Consider the following 15,032-nt stretch of genomic DNA (forward strand, 5'->3'; position numbering starts at 1 on the left):
TCTCCATCTCAGTGTGTGGCACCATAACTCCCAGCACGCCTGATGCCTTGGGGTTATATCCAAATCCGATCTCTTCTTCACTCCCTATATCCAATCTCTTGCCTGAACATGTCAGCTGCACCTCAAGAACATCGCAAGAATCCGCCCTTTTCTCATCGAAGACACGCTAAAACCGCTCACTGTTGCCCTCATCCAGTCTCGGCTGGATTATTACAACTCGCTGATCGTCCCCCTCGCACCAGATTTTTCCCCCTCCAATTCATCCTGAATGCGGCAGCTAGTCTCATCCTCTTGTCCAGCCGCAACTCAGATGCTTCTGCCCTGTGCCGGTCACTGCACTGGCTGCCTGTCAAATCTATCTATATATATAAAGCTGAAAGCCTTCACTGACTCACTGACTGACTCACTGACTCGCCAAAAGTTCTCCAACTTCCCGATATCGTAGAAACATGAATTTTGGCACGAGCATAGATTATCTCCAAAATAGGAAAAGTAATTGGGTCCCAACTCGATTATTCAATTCTAGCGCAAAGGAATTGGCGTCGAAATTTAACGTACATAATCTAAATCTGTCACTTCCCAATGTCATAAAAAATTAAAATTTGGCATGAGCATTGATTATGACATAAATAGGAAAAGCTAACGGGTCCCAACTCGATTATTCAATTCTAGCGCAAAAGAATTGGCGTCGAAATTTAACGAACATAATCTAAATCTCTCACTTCCCAATGTCATAGAAACTTAAAACTTGGCACGGGCATTGGATATGTCATAAATAGGAAATGTTAATAGGTCCCAACTTGATTATTCAATTCTATGCGCAAAAGAATTAGCGTCCAAATTTTACGCACGGAATCTAATTTTCTCACTTTCCGGTGTCATAGAAACGTGAAATTTGGCACGAGCATTGATTATGTCATAAATAGAAAAAGCTTATGGGTCCCAACTCGATTATTCAATTCTATGCGCAAAAGAATTAGCGTCAAAATCTTACGTACGGAATGTATTTTTCTCACTTTCCAATGTCATAGAAACGTGAAATTTGGCACGAGCATTGATTATGTCATAAATAGGAAAAGCTAATGGGTCCCAACTTGATTATTCAATTCTATGCGCAAAAGAATTAGCGTCCAAATTTTACGTATGGAATGTAATTTTCTCACATAGAAACTTAAAATTTGGCACGGGCATTGAATATGTCATAAATAGGAAAAACTAACGGGTCCCAACTCGATTATTCAATTCTATGCGCAAAAGAATTAGCGTCCAAATTTTACGTACGGAATGTAATTTTCTCACATAGAAACGTGAAATTTGGCACGGGCATTGATTATGTCATAAATAGGAAAAGTTAATGGGTCCCAACTTGATTATTCAATTCTATGCGCAAAAGAATTAGCGTCCAAATTTTACGTATGGAATGTAATTTTCTCACATAGAAACTTAAAATTTGGCACGGGCATTGAATATGTCATAAATAGGAAAAACTAACGGGTCCCAACTCGATTATTCAATTCTATGCGCAAAAGAATTAGCGTCCAAATTTTACGTACGGAATGTAATTTTCTCACATAGAAACGTGAAATTTGGCACTGGCATTGATTATGTCATAAATAGGAAAAGTTAATGGGTCCCAACTCGATGATTCAATTCTATGTGCAAAAGAATTAGCGTCCAAATTTTACGTACGGAATGTATTTTTCTCACTTTCCGGTGTCATAGAAACGTGAAATTTGGCACGAGCATTGATTATGTCATAAATAGAAAAAGCTAATGGGTCCCAACTCCATTATTCAATTCTATGCGCAAAAGAATTAGCGTCCAAATTTTATGTACGAAATGTAATTTTCTCACATTCAAACTTTAAATTTGGCACGGGCATTGATTATGTCATAAATAGGGAAAGCTAATGGGTCCCAACTCGATTATTCAATTCTATGCACAAAAGAATTAGCGTCCAAATTTTACATACGGAATGTAATTTCTTCACTTTCCGGTGTCATAGAAACGTGAAATTTGGCACGAGCATTGATTATGTCATAAATAGGAAAAGCTAATGGGTCCCACCTCGATTGTTCAATTCTAAGCGCAAAAGAATTAGCGTCCACATTTTACGTATGGAATCTAATTCTCTCACTTCCTGATGTCATTTTATATAAAGGAAACGTCGCATGGTTACCTCCACGTGGTGTTTTCTGGGTAACACAGAGAACTGTGCAAAATGGTGAACATATGTTTTTCCGGTATCTCTAAAGTAACCACGACTTCATAAGATTTCCGTGTGAACACCAGATAAACACCAGTACCAAATTAACTCGGGCGAAGCCGGGTATATCAGCTAGTCTATATATATAAAGCTGAAAGCCCTCACTGACTCACTGACTGACTCACTGACTGACTCACTGACTGACTCACTGACTGACTGACTCACTGACTGACTGACTCGCCAAAAGTTCTCCAACTTCCCGATGTCGTAGAAACATGAAATTTTGCGCGAGCATAGATTATCTCCAAAATAGGAAAAGAAATTGGGTCCCAACTCGATTATTCAATTCTAGCGCAAAAGAATTGGCGTCGAAATTTAACGTACATAATCTAAATCTCTCACTTCCCAATGTCATAGAAACGTGAAATTTGGCACGAGCATTGATTATGTCATAAACAGGAAAAGCTAACGGGTCCCAACTCAATTATTAAATTCTAGCGCAAAAGAATTGGCGTTGAAATTTTACGTGCGGAATGTAATTTTCTCACTTTCCGGTGTCATAGAAACGGGAAATTTGGCACGAGCATTGATTATGTCATAAATAGTAAAAGCTAATGGGTCCCAACTCCATTATTCAATTCTATGCACAAAAGAATTAGCGTCCAAATTTTACATACGGAATGTAATTTTCTTACTTTCCGGTGTCATACAAACGGGAAATTTGGCGCGAGCATTGATTATGTCATAAATAGGAAAAGCTAATGGGTCCCAACTCGATTATTAAATTCTATGCGCAAAAGAATTAGCGTCCAAATTTTACGTGCGGAATGTAAGTTTCTCACTTTCCGGTGTCATAGAAACGTGAAATTTGGCACGAGCATTGATTATGTCATAAATAGGAAAAGCTAATGGGTCCCACCTCGATTGTTCAATTCTAAGCGCAAAAGAATTAGCGTCCACATTTTACGTATGGAATCTAATTCTCTCACTTCCTGATGTCATTTTATATAAAGGAAACGTCGCATGGTTACCTCCACGTGGTGTTTTCTGGGTAACACAGAGAACTGTGCAAAATGGTGAACATATGTTTTTCCGGTATCTCTAAAGTAACCACGACTTCATAAGATTTCCATGTGAACACCAGATAAACACCAGTACCAAATTAACTCGGGCGAAGCCGGGTATATCAGCTAGTCTATATATATAAAGCTGAAAGCCCTCACTGACTCACTGACTGACTCACTGACTGACTCACTGACTGACTCACTGACTGACTGACTCACTGACTGACTGACTCGCCAAAAGTTCTCCAACTTCCCGATGTCGTAGAAACATGAAATTTTGCGCGAGCATAGATTATCTCCAAAATAGGAAAAGAAATTGGGTCCCAACTCGATTATTCAATTCTAGCGCAAAAGAATTGGCGTCGAAATTTAACGTACATAATCTAAATCTCTCACTTCCCAATGTCATAGAAACGTGAAATTTGGCACGAGCATTGATTATGTCATAAACAGGAAAAGCTAACGGGTCCCAACTCGATTATTCAATTCTAGCGCAAAAGAATTGGCGTTGAAATTTTACGTGCGGAATGTAATTTTCTCACTTTCCGGTGTCATAGAAACGGGAAATTTGGCACGAGCATTGATTATGTCATAAATAGTAAAAGCTAATGGGTCCCAACTCCATTATTCAATTCTATGCACAAAAGAATTAGCGTCCAAATTTTACGTACGGAATGTAATTTTCTTACTTTCCGGTGTCATACAAACGTGAAATTTGGCACGAGCATTGATTATGTCATAAATAGGAAAAGCTAATGGGTCCCAACTCGATTATTCAATTCTATGCGCAAAAGAATTAGCGTCCAAATTTTACGTGCGGAATGTAAGTTTCTCACTTTCCAGTGTCATAGAAACGGGAAATTTGGCACGAGCATTGATTATGTCATAAATAGGAAAAGCTAATGGGTCCCAACTCCATTATTCAATTCTATGCGCAAAATAATTAGCGTCCAAATTTTACGTACGGAATCTAATTCTCTCACTTCCCTGTGTCATAGAAACTCAAAATTTGGCAGGAGCATTGATTATGTCATAAATAAGAAAAGCTAATTGGTTCCAACTCGATTATTCAATTCTATGCGCAAAAAAAATTAGCGTCCAAATTTTACGTACGGAATGTATTTTTCTCACTTTCCACTGTCATAGAAACGTGAAATTTGGCACGGGCATTGATTATGTCATAAATAGGAATATAATTTTCTCACTTTCCGGTGTCATAGAAATGTGAAATTTGGCACGAGCATTGATTATGTCATAAATAGGAAAAGCTAATGGGTCCCACCTCGATTGTTCAATTCTAAGCGCAAAAGAATTAGCGTCCAAATTTTACGTATGAAATCTATTTCTCTCACTTCCTGATGTCATTTTATATAAAGGAAACGTCGCATGGTTACCTCCCCGTGGTGTTTCCTGGGTAACGCAGAGAACTATGCAAAATGGTGAACATATGTTTTTCCGGTATCTCTAAAGTAACCACGACTTTATAAGATTTCCGTGTGACCACCAGATAAACACCAGTACCAAATTAACTCAGGCGAAGCCGGGTATATCAGCTAGTACAGAATACAATTCACAGTCACCACCCTCATCCACAAAGCATTCCGCAGCACTGCCCCGCCCTACATCGCCTCCCTCATCTCAATTCACCAGCCAGCCCATGCCCTCCGCTCTGCTAACAAAATCAGACTAAGTGCCCCTTTAATTCGAACCTCTCATTCCCGCCTCCAAGACTTCTCCAGAGCAGCACCAGTCCTCTGGAACGCACTACCAAAAAATATCTGGGCAATCATTGACACACTAAACTTCAGGCGTGCTCTAAAAACGCACCTCTTCAGGAAGGCATACCATATCCCCAAAACCAAACCCACCTGTACTCTGCCTGATAACATGCTCCCTGTCCCACAGACTGCAGTTCCTGCTAGCCGTAATCAACTGCCCCTGCAGTCATACCGATTCTGCCAATATACAGCCTGACCATTGTCTGTGTGTATAGATTCCCTCACTCTTCACCTGGCCATACTGTGCACATCTCCAGCCCCTTTACCTTCTGTATCCCCCCATTATCTGTAGTATGTGAGCTCGTTGGAGCAGAACCCTCACCCCTACTGTCTCCATCAATTGATTTCTTCATGTAACTGCTGTTTTATTTCCCCTGTCTTGTAAGCGCTGCAGAATATGTTGGCGCTATATAAATAAAGATTTTATTTTTTTTTTCAATGTGTGTGGAATACCGTGGATCGTCCATGCGGTGGCGATCATGGATTCTGTAATTGAAATCCAGTCATGTGAGACCGGCCTAGGACCTCTCTTTTTCGAGCCCCCTCCTCATTTAGTAATCTAGTCACCTGCCTTTAAACACTCTTTGGAACATGGAGAAAAAGTGCAGTCCCATTCTCGCGATGTGGGGGTAAAAGGGATTTATAGAGGAGTAACATTTCACTGGAATCGCAGGTCTATCTCTTTTTATGCACCCTAAAATCTTAGTTGAAGCTTCTCTTGAACACGGGATTCATTTTTAGGCTCCATGTTGTAAAAGGGATATAGAAGAGCTGAAGAGAGTTCAGAGATAAGCAACTTATTAAATGAGATGGGAAGTCTCCCTTGTAATGGGAGACTAGAAAAATCAGGTTTGTTCAGATGTTTTTTTCTTGCTGTGGACATCGATTATGTTTGGAGGAGAGGGGATTTATACATCCTATAAGCAGACTAGTCCCATTATGGAATGTCTTACACCAGGATGTTCAGTAGTAATGGCAGATATGTCAGCATTTAAGAAAGAGAGAGATGCTTATATAACAATTAATGGCACTGAGGGCTCTAATTAAAGGGATGGTCTGGGACTTTTTGAATTTTTCCCAGTGATGACTTATCCTATTTCATTTTTGAGTACAGAATGGAAAACCGGACACAAAAGCACTTCTAAAATAATCTCATTAAGGGCGCTTTCACACCACAGGATTTATGTTCAGTTATTTGTGAGCCAAACCAGGAGTGGAGAGAAAGTATAATGGAAAGATCTGCATGCCCTCCGTATTTTGGACTGACTACTTTTGGTTCACAAAAAACAACATAAAAACTGTTGTGTGAACGCGGCCTTAATCCAACGCTTTGCATTTAATTTGATGTGTTGGCCGGGCTAGAAAGACGAGGTGTGTTTACGTACTATATCTTCTGCCCGTCCTCCTTAAATGATACAATGTATACAGCTCAGTCCTCCTTAGAGTATACAATGTATACAGCTCAGTCCTCCTTAGATGATACAATGTATACAGCTCAGTCCTCCTTAGATGATACATTGTATACAGCTCACTAGATGACCGCTTGTTCTTGTCAAACTACTTTGACTGATATTTGTTCCTGCAGGTTAAATAAGGAAGAAGAGAGCCGTCTGTGGAAGTTCCTAAGAGAAGTACCTTGAAATGAACACCAACGATGCAAATGCTCCAGAAGGGGGTCTTAATGTCACCTTGACCATACGCTTATTAATGCATGGAAAGGTAATTTCTCTTACAAAATAGAATTTTTATAAACACGGTGTTGTTATCTTAATTTATTGGATGTTAAGGGGAGGATGAGCGGGGAACATTCTGTTAATGGGGAAGACATTTCTGATAGACCTCCTGATGGGGTCGGCGGATTCCAGACATTTATGTTAGATCTTGTGGATATGCCATAGATGTATGAGAGGGAAATACCCCTTAAACCACTGTTTAATTTCTGCCTGTGTCCCTCAATGAGCAGATTTCTGAGTACTGTTAATACAACCCACTGATTTCAATGGGTTTGTTCATGAGAGCATATCGTTTCATGCGATGCGTGAGGAAACACAAGTCATGTCCCATCTTAGTGCGCACCATAGAAGCCCATTGAAATTAATGCGTGTGTTTAAATCCGCAGGAAACCTGTGCTTGCCGTGTATGTACGTACAAAATCAATGCGATGTTGCACATTGTTAATGCAGTGTTTTGTGCACACCAAAACACACCGGAGTGGGAGAAATATATGTGTGTAAGCGGACTTCAGTGGTGTAAATACGCAGCGTCTTACGTCTGGGTGAATCCGCTCTAACCTAGAGAAATCCCAATCAAAATAGTTAATAAATATTTACAATCCATTGATAAATAGATGAGATTTCTGCTAATACAATAAGTCAAGTTTTCTGTTTAGGCGCTTTGGAGCACGGCTTTGTAAATTAAAAATCGAACCCACCTTGTGGCTCAATGATTTCTGAAGTTATCACTGCTTTGTCTGAGTCGGTTAACTCTTTCTATTCCTCGGAAAACAAAACTTGTCAAATTTTAAACATCATGTCTTTTATTAGAGTGTCTGAAAACCTCTGACATATATGCTATATTGGGCTTGGGAATCTCAGACAAATATTTTCTAATACAACATGTCAATGAATTGGTGGTGCAACCCCCATCCTGCAGGTCCCAGGAATGGCAAGTGAGCAACAGAATGACAAATCTGCAATCAATGTAATTTTGTAGCAAACTATTACCAGTGCCAACCGATACAAACAATTTAGACTTATGGCATATTATCACGCTTTACACATAAGGCCACCTTGGGGAAAGAAACCCAGTCAATAGTCAATTACAAGACTTGCTTCTAGAAACATCTGGGGTAAGAAGTGAACCTAATGTTGAGGCTTTTCTTGCCACAAATCTCATGTCTGATGACACAATCCAACACAAGGTAGTTTTTCCCCGCAAACAGACAGATGCCTCCTTACAACAGTTAGAACTTGATTGGTTTTGGCACGATATTCAGTAGAAAAAACCTAATTGATTTGAGTAAGATTTCTGTATTGATCTCTTAGAAGCAGCGTGATCCACTAAATCTCGTCTGTTATTATCATTATTAGTAAATCTTGTCTGTTATTATGAGACACAATTTTCATTACTTGATTGAACTTCCTTCGAGGATAGGTCCTCTGTCCTAAACCTAAACAAACACAAGTCATTTCCATCTTATTTCTAGTGATGTACAATTCCACTTGGTACTTATAAGTTCACCTACAGAAATATCCTTATTGACTGAGGCAGCATGACACAATGTTGCGCGCAAGATGGAATTTGCCATAGGCTTTTTTACTAGGACAGAGTTTTACCATTTTGTCATGTGAACAACCATTAATGTGATGTCTAAATACTGAATGTGTTCCAAGGCAAACAAATCTGTAAATTTCACATTCCCAGAATTATTATTACCATGACGCATGAAGTCTTGTTTTCACCTTCCCCCTCCCTCTCATACCTGGTGGAGTTTGTCTATATAACCACCATATCAGCTGAGATGGAAGTAAAAGGGATTGCCATCTGATAAAATCTTCTTCCTAGATAGCCACAAAAATAAAAAATGTTTGCCAATGATGGGGAACCTTTTTCCCCCATAGAGACTCCTTATCTTTGGTGGGAAAATTCACCATCAAATATAAAATAGTTGGACTTACACAAAAATTCCACTAATGTTAAAAAAATTCACCGCTTGAGCATAAAAACTATAATTCTATAAAAACTTTGCAACTGCCTGCATACCCAATATGTGAGATCAAGACATAAAATCCTTGACTGATAGAGTTGGAAGGGTCCTCCAGGGTCATCAGGTCCAATCCCCTGCTCAATACGGGATCACTAAATCATCCCAGACAGATGTCTGTCCAGCCTCTGAAGACTTCCATTGAAGGAGAACTCCCCACCTCCCATGGTAACCTGTTCCACTCATTGATCCTCCTCACTGTCTAATATCTAATCTGTGTCTCCTCCCTTTCAGTTTCATCTCATTGCTTCTAGTCTTTCCTTGTGCAGATGAGAATAGGGCTGATCCCTCTGTACTGTGACAGCCCTTCAGATATTTGTAGGCAGCTATTAAGTCTCCTCTCAGCCTTCTCTTCTGTAAGCTACACATTCCCAGATCCTTTAACCGTTCCTCATAGGACATGATTTGCAGGCCACTCATCATCTTGGTAACTCTTCTCTAAACGTGTCTATGTCTTTAAGTTGGGGTGCTCAGAACTGGACGCAGTATTCCAGATGGGGTCTGACTTAGGAAATGGAGAGGGAGATAATTACCCCATGTGATCTAAACTCTATGCTTCTCTTAATACATCCCAGAATTGTTTTGCCTTTTTTGCTGCTGCATCACACTGTTGACTCATGTTCAGTCTATGATCTATTAGTATACCCAAGTCTTTTTCACATGTGTTGCTGCTTAGCCCAATTCCTCCCATTCTGTATGTGTTTTTTTACATTTTTCTTGCCCAGATGTAGGACATTTCTCCTTGTTAAATACCATTCTGTTAGTCATTGCCTATTGTTCAAGCTTGTCTAGATCTTTTTTAATCCTCTCTATCTTTTCTCCAGTGTTATCTATTCCTCCTAGCTTTGTAACGTCAACGAAAATTTCTTCCGATTATTTTTTTTTGTCTTTTCTTTCCACTTCAAATTTAACATGCCTCATGTGACATGGTTTGCAGTATTCCAGATGAGGTCTGACCAAGAAATGAGAAGAGGGGGATAATTACCTCACATGATCTAGACTCTATGCTTCTCTTAATACATCCCAGAATTGTTTGCCTTTTCGGCTGCTGCATCACACTTTTGACTCATATTCAGTCTGTGATCGATTAGTATACCCCAGTCTTTTTCATATGTGCTGCAGCTTAGCTAAGTTCCTCCTATTCTGCATGTGATTTTTTACATTTTCTTTGACCAGATGTAAGACTTTGCATTTCTCCATGTTAAATACTATTCTTCTAGTTGCAGCGCACTTTTCAAGCTGAACTTTCTTCTCTAGTGTTAGCTATCCCCCTAGTTTTGTGTTGTCAGCAAATTTGATCTATTTTTCCCAATGCTGGCTTTGGTTTATTACTCGATTCTCATCCAAGTACTTGCATACATGCCATTTAATAATTTGTTTAATGATCTTTCCTGGTATAGAAGTCAGGCTCACAGGCCTGTAGTTTCCTGGGTCCACCAGACAACATTTTCCCTTCTCTCATCTACTGGGACTTCTCATGTTCTTCAGGAATTTTCAAAGATTCCAGCAAGTAGTTTAGCAATTACCTCTGTTGCTTCCTTCAGTATCCTAGGATGTAATTCATCTGGACCTGAAGATTTGAATTCATGTAAGTTAGCTAAATATTCCCTCACCATCTCTCTGCTTATAGATAGCCTGTATTCTTGTATTCCCCCCAATAGCACAGGGAAGATCGGCTGATGCTACATTTACTTTCTGAGAGAAAACAGATACAAAATAGGATGTTCGGCCTTCTTAACATAATTTTAACCAATTCACCACTTTCATCCTGTAAACATACTATAGCATTTTTGACTTAGCCCTGAAAATTTTTAGGTTTTTTTTAATCACTTTTGGCCTCTCCTGCAAGCCTCAATTCATTATCAACTCTACCTATCCCTACACTTGTCCTACAGTTTCTGCAGACTGCATATTATTCTTTAGATATGCCCCCCTCTTTCCATTTGATAAACATATTTAGCATGTTTTTAAGATCTGTGATCATTCTTTTTTTGTCTATTTAAATAGTTCCCATTCTTCCTTGTTTTAGGGATTGTTAACAATTGTTCTCTGAGAATCTCATTCCACAAAATTTCCCAACCTCCTTTCTGTCCTCAGCATCCAGCCTGTCAGGACTCAAACCTGCAACCTCTTGCTTTCCACGCAGTGCTTCTGCTGATTGAGCTATTTAGCATGCTCAATAGCTCCACTGATTCCTAGTCCCATGTTCCTCATCCCTTGTCTCCCGTTCCATGTTCAGTTTACCTGGACCAACAAGTCTACCCCATGTCTTGTACCTTCCCCAATTAGCTTCCTATATAAAGCTGGCCCTGTTCCCTCCTTCCTTGCATGTTTATTGTGCTCTGAACCCTTAGCCCATAAACCAGCTCCTACCTCTACCTGCTCAAAGAAGACTTCTCTGTGTACTAATCACTGGCTTGTTCCAGACTACGTCCTAGCTTAATCCTCTGTGCTGCTTGACATCTCTGTACCGAACACTGGCTTGCTCCTGACCCCATCTCTGCTTAATCCTCTGCACTGTTGTTCTCAGGTTTGCAGTTGTTACAAGTATGGGGGAGGAGTAAGCGTTCTTTTTTCTCCAAAACAATGCACCTTCCAGGTCATCCTCTTTTAGGGGCCAAAACCCTTCGAATTTCCATCAACTCTCCATGTGAGTGGAGTCGCCTACCTCTCCCTAAGCCCTCCCCAGCAGTTCTTGGATCACTTTGACTCCTGGGCTTTCCCACTACTCTCGTGATATTTCACCTCTTAATATGGGAGATTTTAACATCCCCACTGTCAATCTAATCTTCCTGTTGAGTTCTAAACTCCTTTCCCTAACTACCTCTCTAAACCTCTTACAACTTACCACTTCTCCCACACACATGGATGGCAGTACACTTGATCTAGACTACCTCTGATTTTGTAAACTCTCATTCTCTGACCATAACCTTCTGTCTTTTACTATCAAGCATTCTTGCCTTTCCTAGGAAACTCCTACCTTCCGCACACACAGAAGTCTACACACCGTCTATTCAGCAATTTTTAGACTCCCTACAGTCCTTTGTCCCCAATCTCTTCCCTCTCCTGTCCTGCCGTGGCTGCCAAACAATACAATGAAACCCTCAAAGGTACCCTAGATGAAGTAGCTCCCCTAGCACTCTGAACCTCGCAACACAGACCATGGAAGCCCTAGCAATCACCTCAAACATTTCTTTTAGCGCTGCTCTAGTTGTGCTGAATGCTTATGGAGGGAATCTCAGATGTCAGCAGACTTTGTCTATTACAAGTCTCAGAATTTACTACTCTACCCTTCCCCACTCCAAACAATTCAACTTCACCAGTCTAATCTCATTACTATACATGCAGTTATTTCCCCATTACTCAAAATTCAACTCTTGATTAGAGATGAGCGAGCACCAAAATGCTCAGGTGCTCGTTACTCGGGACGAAATTATCGCGATGCTCGAACGTTCGTTTCGAGTAACGAACCCCATTGAAGTCAATCGGCGACCCGAGCATTTTTGTATTTCGCCGATGCTCGCTAAGGTTTTCATGTGTGAAAATCTGGGCAATTCAAGAAAGTGATGGGAACGACACAGCAACGGATAGGGCAGGCGAGGGGCTACATGTTGGGCTGCATCTCAAGTTCACAGGTCCCACTATTAAGCCACAATACCGGCAAGAGAGCCCCCCCCTCTCAACAACTTTTACTTCTGAAAAGCCCTCATTAGCAATGCATACCTTAGCTAAGCACCACACTACCTCCAACAAAGCACAATCACTGCCTGCATGACACTCCGCTGCCACTTCTCCTGGGTTACATGCTGCCCAACCCCCCCCCCCCCTGCACGACAGTGTCCACAGCGTACACCAAATTGTCCCTGCGCAGCCTTCAGCTGCCCTCATGCCACGCCACCCTCATGTCTATTTATAAGTGCGTCTGCCACAGGAAAAGCAGGCACACACTGCAGAGGGTTGGCATGGCTAGGCAGCGACCCCCCCATAAAAGGGGCGGGGCGATAGTCCACAATGCTGTACAGAAGCAATGAGAAATCCAATCCTGTGCCACCTCCATCTCGAGCTGCACACGTGGGCATAGCAATGGGGAACCTATGTGCCACACACTATTCATTCTGTCAAGGTGTCTGCATGCCCCAGTCAGACCGCGTTTTTTTATAAATAGTCACAGGCAGGTACAACTCCGCAATGGGAATTCCGTGTGCACCCACAGCATGGGTGGCTCCCTGGAACCCACCCGCTGTACATAAATGTATCCCATTGCAGTGCCCTGGACAGCAGAGCTAACGTCAGATGAAATGCAGGTGGGCTTCGGCCCACACTGCATGCCCCAGTCAGACTGGGGTTCCTTACAAGTGGACAGATGTAGTAACAACTCCGTGTGGACCCACAGCATGGGTGGGTGCCAGGAAGCCACCGGCGGTACATAAATATATCCCATTGCATTGCCCAACACAGCTGAGGAAGTAATGTCGTGCTTAATACAGGTGGGCTTCGGCCCACACTGCATGCCCCAGTCAGACTGGTAATATGTACCTTAACAGTAACCTCGTTGGTGGTAATGTGGTGGTGACTGCGGACCTGGTAGCGCGGTTTTATGCAGTTGGTTTTCGGAATGTGGCCAGGATTAAGTGGGCCGTGGCGGGGGGATGGTGGTGGTGCTCTCTTGTTGTGTCGTTAAAGGTGAAATTCTTGGACTGCCACCAGACGGACCAATGCAAAGGTATTTGCCAAGAATGTTTTCATTGTTGGAGGAGGAGGGGGATGTTTTGGAGGCACTATGTGTCCTCTACACGTGTCCGTGGTTATATGCACCTTAACAGTAACAGCGTTGGTGGGAAATGGCCTCGCCGCCATCATGTCTTTGTGAAGCCTCTGTTTCTACACCCCAGTGACATACCATTAGCAGCGGTATAGGCAGAGCCCAGAATTATTAACATTTCAGCGGTAGCATTAGGGACAGGCCCCACTAACATATCACTAGCAGCAGTATAGGGGGAGCGCAGTCTTAGTTCCATTTCAGTAATAGTAGCACTCAAGACAGGCCCCAGTAACATTCCCATTGCAGCAGTTTAGGGAGATAACAGTCTCTTTCACATTTCAGTAGCTGCAGTTACATTTATGTAGCTAAAGTGTAGGCCAACCCCACACACCTTTCTGTACCATGAGTGCAGGCGAAGAACATAGAAATTACTATGATTACACTGTAGGTGAGGGCCCAAAAAAATTGGTGTACCAACAGTAGTAATGTACCTCAGAAAAAATTGGCCATGCCCAACCAAGATGGCAGGTGAAACCCATTAATCGCTTTGGTTAATGTGGCTTAAGTAGTAACTAGGCCTGGAGGCAGCCCAGTTTAACGAAAAATTGGTTCAAGTTAAAGTTTCAACGCTTTTAAGAGCATTGAAACGTATAAAAATTGTTTAGAAAAATTATATGAGTGAGCCTTGTGGCCCTAAGAAAAATTGCCCGTTCTGCGTGATTACGTGAGGTTTCAGGAGGAGGAGCAGGAGGAGGAGGAGGAATAGAATACACAGATTGATGAAGCAGAAATGTCCCCGTTTTGGATGGTGAAAGAGAACGATGCTTCCATCCGCGGGTGCAGCCTACGTATTGCTTAGGTATCGCTGCTGTCCGCTGGTGGAGAAGAGAAGTCTGGGGAAATCCAGGCTTTGTTCATCTTGATGAGTGTTAGCCTGTCGGCACTGTCGGGTGACAGGCGGGTACGCTTACCTGTGATGATTCCCCCAGCCGCACTAAACACCCTCTCTGACAAGACGCTAGCCGCAGGACAAGCAAGCACCTCCAGGGCATACAGCGCGAGTTCAGGCCACGTGTCCAGCTTCGACACCCAGTAGTTGTAGGTGGAAGAGGCGTCACGGAGGACGGTCGTGCGATCGGCTACGTACTCCCTCACCATCCTTTTACAGTGCTCCCGCCGACTCAGCCTTGACTGGGGAGCGGTGACACAGTCTTGCTGGGGAGCCATAAAGCTGTCTAGGGCCTTAAAGACTGTTGCACTGCCTGTGCTGTACATGCTGCTCGATCTCCGCACCTCCCCTGCTACCTGGCCCTCGGAACTGCTCCTTCTGCCACTAGCGCTGTCGGATGGGAATTTTACCATCAGCTTGTCCGCCAGGGTCCTGTGGTATAGCAACACTCTCGAACCCCTTTCCTCTTCGGGAATGAGAGTGGAAAGTTCTCCTTATACCGTGGGTCGA

The 15,032-nt window shown here is 42.1% G+C and overlaps 1 protein-coding gene across 7 annotated transcripts in view; it reads left to right on the plus strand.

The window, feature by feature from the left end:
- Positions 1-15,032, plus strand: part of LOC136578925 (poly(rC)-binding protein 3-like) — a 645,331-nt gene that overhangs the window by 230,363 nt on the left and 399,936 nt on the right. For all 7 annotated transcript variants that reach the window (XM_066579119.1, XM_066579121.1, XM_066579120.1 and 4 more), the window contains exon 3: positions 6,634-6,767. In XM_066579119.1, the coding sequence (XP_066435216.1) occupies positions 6,690-6,767 (78 nt within the window). In that variant the 5' untranslated portion in view covers positions 6,634-6,689. The remainder of the gene's footprint in view (positions 1-6,633; positions 6,768-15,032) is intronic.

Source organism: Eleutherodactylus coqui, chromosome 9, assembly GCF_035609145.1.
Source record: "Eleutherodactylus coqui strain aEleCoq1 chromosome 9, aEleCoq1.hap1, whole genome shotgun sequence".
Taxonomy (NCBI): Eukaryota; Metazoa; Chordata; class Amphibia; order Anura; family Eleutherodactylidae; genus Eleutherodactylus; species Eleutherodactylus coqui.